This window comes from Pediculus humanus, genomic scaffold (assembly GCF_000006295.1).
Source record: "Pediculus humanus corporis 1103172107644 genomic scaffold, whole genome shotgun sequence".
Classification (NCBI taxonomy): domain Eukaryota; kingdom Metazoa; phylum Arthropoda; class Insecta; order Psocodea; family Pediculidae; genus Pediculus; species Pediculus humanus.
The window spans coordinates 75,259-80,410 of NW_002987255.1; the positions used below are offsets into that span (position 1 = coordinate 75,259).

At 23.2% G+C, this 5,152-nt stretch overlaps 1 protein-coding gene across 1 annotated transcript; it reads left to right on the forward strand.

Annotated features, from left to right (window-relative positions):
- Positions 1-2,550: 2,550 nt before the first annotated feature.
- Positions 2,551-4,842, forward strand: Phum_PHUM268240 (sialin, putative; the record flags this gene model as incomplete). Its single annotated transcript, XM_002426634.1, has 9 exons — positions 2,551-2,688; positions 2,799-2,838; positions 2,878-2,903; positions 3,151-3,234; positions 3,312-3,552; positions 3,619-3,839; positions 3,911-4,193; positions 4,275-4,516; positions 4,612-4,842. 9 exons carry the CDS (start codon positions 2,551-2,553, stop codon positions 4,840-4,842), a joined length of 1,506 nt encoding a protein of 501 aa, XP_002426679.1.
- Positions 4,843-5,152: the final 310 nt, after the last annotated feature.

The window sequence follows — 5,152 nt, forward strand, 5'->3', positions numbered from 1 at the left end:
TTTTTTTTTAAATTTCACAATTGATAAGTAGTTATTATTAATATTAATAGTTAGTAGTAGTAATTAAATTTAATTAAAATTTTTAATTTATTTAAAAAAAAAAAAAAAGTACTGTTGATTAATTATTTTGAGGTTAATGACTTGTAACAAAGTCAAATGATATTTTTTATTTTGACTTGTTATTAAACAACATCTTTAATTCAGTAACTCGTTGTCTCTTATTTTAAAAAGACATTTATTTTTATAACTAGTTTTTTTTTAAAAAGTTATATTATTATTATCATCATCATAACAATTAATAAAAAAATTGTTTAAAATTTTAATTTATTTAAAAAAAAAATATACACACACACACACACATGAAAGATATTTTGTCGAATAAGATGTGTTTCAAATCAAAACAAAATTTGTGTGTATGTGTTTATTTTTTTTTAAAAAATTATTTTTTACGCCGGTTTATTTTGTAATCAAAATAAATAAGGTGAGAATTTAAATTTTCGCAAAAAGGGGCAGATGATGGAAAATTATTAATAAAAATTTGTTGTCCACGTTTTAATATTACATCGATAATAATTGATTATTAATAAATGATTAATTATTTAAAACTGGGTTGAAATACGACCTCGACTCAGAAATTAAAAAAAAAAAAATTAATAATATACGTCCTCAACAATATGACGTTTTCTTATTTTTTATATACATAAATAAAAATAAATAAGTTACCATTTTAATATTTTTATCTTATTTTATCACAAAATTTTTATAAGGAAAAAAAAAAAAAAATCTCTTGACTAACTTTATTTTTTATTTTTTTTTATTAGTTTTTTAATTTAACTATTGTTTATTTTTAATAAATTATTAGTTATTATAGATTAATAATTATTCTAAACGTTTTTATTAAAATTGTATTTTAGTTATTGCGCATTATTTTGATGTGGTTATTTTAAATTTGAACATTTTTTTAATTTACATTAAAATCAGGTTTTAAATTTATCTTGCGGGTCATTGCTTGCAAAAAGGTTAAATTTTATTTTAATGACTGACATATTAATAAATAATTAATTTCAATATACCTGTCGATACATAAAAAAAAAAAATTTTAAATGATGATAATTATTATCATTTTAATATATAATTTTTTTTTTTTTTATTAAGGGGGAATGGTAAAAAAAAAAAAAAAACAACTCGTTTGTTAGTTTGTTTGTTTGTTTGTTTGTCTGTCTAATTTTACAATAATTAAAATTTGTTATTTTTTTTTTTTTTATTATTGTTTTATAGACGTCGCTGTTATTACTAAGAAAAAAACTTCATTGATTAAAAACAATTATAATATTTTAATTGGTGATCATGGGTGAAGAGCGTCGTAGGTAAGTCATTCATTTTTTATAAAAAAAAATTTTTTTTTTTGTTTTTTAAATTAAAAAATAAAAATAAAGAAAAAGAAAAAAAAATCTTACACAATTTATTTTAAATACTATTTAAAAAAAAAATAAATGAAAATGATAATAATAATAATAATAAGCATGTTACGGCGCCTGGACCTAATTTTTTTTTTTTACAACTTTTATTTTATACAAAAAATATCATTTTCAAAACAACACTTTTAAAGGGGGGAACGGGGGGTTACTTAGAGTGTAAATTATGGTTACAGGTCAGAACAATCCACGTTATCGAATCATGGTCACAAATATTCTTTTAGGAAAATGAAAGGTAAGTTTACTTTTGCATTAGTTTTCAAAAAAAAAAAAAAAAAAAAAAAAAAAGGATTAGAAGAAAATTATTTATTTTTTTTTTTTTATTATTTTGGTTTTTTTTATTAAAAATATTCGTTTTTATTTATTTTTCCTAAATTTTTGGCCTTAATAATTATTTATTTATCATTCATTATATTTGTTAGTAGAAAGATTTCGATGCATAAAAATTTTTTTTTTTTTTTTTATACAAAAATAACTAAAATTCAACTATATAGAAATTTACTGAATTTTCTAATTTATTTGAATTATTTTTCTTTGTTAATTTATTTATTATTTTTCTTCTAATCTTAAATCATAATAATAACAACAAGAGGAAAGTGACCATTCTGAATAGAGTTATAACCATTCGCTTTTATTTATTTATTTTTTTTTTTTTTTATAGAATAATTAAATTAAAAATTTGTAATTATTCATTTCCTTGCTTTAACTTTAAAAAAAAAAGCTGGTTCGCTTTTATTTTATAATGAATTTCCAGAAATTCTTCTATTGAATATAAATTATTTGATTTATTATAACGTTTAAAAAACAGGTAAGTTGTAATATAATAAAAATTGGTAAAATAATAATAATAATATGATTGAGGTATGTGAATATGTTTAGTATAAAATTTAACAGGTGACAACAAAAGATTTAAAGACAAAAGAAAAAGAAAAAAAATTTTTTTTTTTTTTTTTTTTTCCCTAGACCCATAATGTTTCTTTTTGGTAATTTATAAATTATTTATTTTTTAGACGTAGTTCCAGCTCGTGTCGTACTCTATATTTTATCATTTACCGGATTTTTAGTAAGCTTTATGATGAGAACAGACATGAACATTGCCATGGTGGCTATGGCTAAATCATCAGAAAATAAAAGTGGAAACATAAGCGGACAACAAAATACAAATCCAAGTTATTGTTACGTTTACAATAATGAATCTGATAATTCTTATAAAGTAAGATTATAACAAAATTTAATTTTTTTTTCATTGAAGTGGAAATAAATGTTGTGTAGTAAATTGGCATTCAATTTTTTTTATGTAAAATGATGCTTTATAATTTATAGGCACAATTTAAATTACTGGAGGATGACGAATTCATATCGCGTTCACGGTCACTCTTGTTTAACTTTTTTTTTTTTTTAGGCTCATTGCGAAAGCAATTAAAAATTGTTTTATTATCATTAGGATTCAATACAAAAAAAAAAAAAAAAAAAATTGTCGTATTTTTATTTCAAAATGACTTATTTACCGGCATAATAAAAAAATAAAATTTAATACATAAAATTATTTTAAATTATATAAGTTTATAGATAGATTATTGTTATTACTGAATAATAATAATAATAATAATAATAATAATAATAGATAGAGTCACTAATAATTAAAGAAAAATTTTTTTTTTTCCCTTTATTGTAGGATGAAGAGGGTGAGTTTGAGTGGAGTCCAAATATTCAATCAGTGATCATAAGTTCTTTTTATTGGTGTTACGTTTTGTCACAAGTAAAATTTATTTTTAAAAAGAAAAAATTCAATTAAAAAAAAAAAGGAAGAAATTAATTATCAGACATTAATTTCAGGTGGCAGGAGGAATTCTTACTCAAAAATTTGGTACAAAACTAATATTCGGTGGTTCTCAACTAGCAACCGCAATATGTTCGTTACTTATACCCAGTTGTGCAAGCATACATTGGTTAGTTTTAGTACTGCTAAGATCAATTCAAGGAATAGCATCGGGTCTAACGTGGCCAGCTATGTATGCTGCTGTCGGACACTGGATTCCGTCTCATGAGAGAAGCAGGTTTATGTCATCATTTCAAGGTATAAAAAAAAAACCCTTTTAAGTATTTAAAAAAAAAAATTTATAAAAATCCAAACGATTTCCAGGTTTTAGTTTTGGTATTGGCGTAACTTATATGCTCGCTGGTATTATAATAGCAAATTTTGGTTGGAGAGTTGTTTTTTACGTCACTGGAATGCTGGGAATTATTTGGTGTACTTTTTGGTATTTTTTCGCATTCGACGAGCCCGAAAATCATCCGAGAATCTCACCATTAGAATTAGAATATATTCGATTGCATGTTGGATCAACGGTTGTAACCGCAAAAGTAAGAATTGACTACTAACGGATATCCCTACAATTATTATTATTATTCATTAAATTTTATTTTTAATTTAGAAAAAAGTAGTGCCGTGGAAAAAAGTATTAACATCTTTACCAGCTTGGTCAATAGGGATCACTACTTTTGGCCGTATTTGGGTACATTACACATTCATGATTCCCGGGCCGAAATATATAAAAACCATTTTAGGTCTTAACATTCAAGAAAATGGGCTCATGTCTGGAGCTCCTTTTATCGGAAGTTATTTATCGTCTGTAATATTTTGTTATGTCGCCGATAAACTTCATACGAAAAACATATTTAGTCTCACTAATATAAGAAAAATAAATACAGCCTTATGTAAGAAATACTAATACTAATACTAATCCATTTTAAAATGGTATTTTTTTTTTTAGTAAAAATGTTTTCTATTGTTTTTAGCTCAAGCAGTGCCTGGAATAATGTTGGTCATTATTGGATATTTGGGATGCGATTTTATATCAGTATTTATATTATGGTTTATTGCTGTGACACTCATAACAGCTGCATATGCTGGAGCCATGGCTAGTATCGTAGATATTGCACCTAATTATGCTGGACCCGTTTTAGCTTTTGCTCAAACTGTACATATGTCTGCAAGTTTTATATCACCTCTTGTAGCAGGTTCAATTCTTTCTAAGGGAGTAAGTAGTAAATATTTTTCAAAAAAAAAATTATTTTTTAATTTCGAATGAAACTTATATCAAAATTACTCATCAATTTTTTGATGAAATTTTAGGAAGATATTGATAATTGGAGGATGGTATTTATGGTTTCTGCAGCTGTTGCTTGCATAACATATATATTTTTTCAAATATTTGGAACATCTAAAATTCAAGATTGGAATTACCAAGGTGTTAAAACTTCACTCAACTGTGTTAATCATCAGGATACCATAATTCCATTGAAATTAGAAAAAGATGAAAAATCAACTAATACAAATTCATTAGAAAAGACAAACAATTGTTAAAAAGGAAACAAAGAATTATTATTTACTGCTTACGATAATTTTGTGTTATTGTTTCTTATAATCCAAGAGTTATCCGTTTAAAATTTTAATTTATTTTAATGGTAACAAAAAAAGAAAAAAGTGTTTTGCAGAGTAACAGTAAATAAGTACTGCAACGTTGCAAGTATTATTTTTACTAATATAAAATGTAAATTAAAATTTTAAAGAAAAAGTTACATTCGACATGTTATTGGAACAAAACTTTTTTTTTTTTTTTTTTTTTTTTGAATTTATAGATTATTTTTTAAATGTTAATTGTTCCTATTTACAT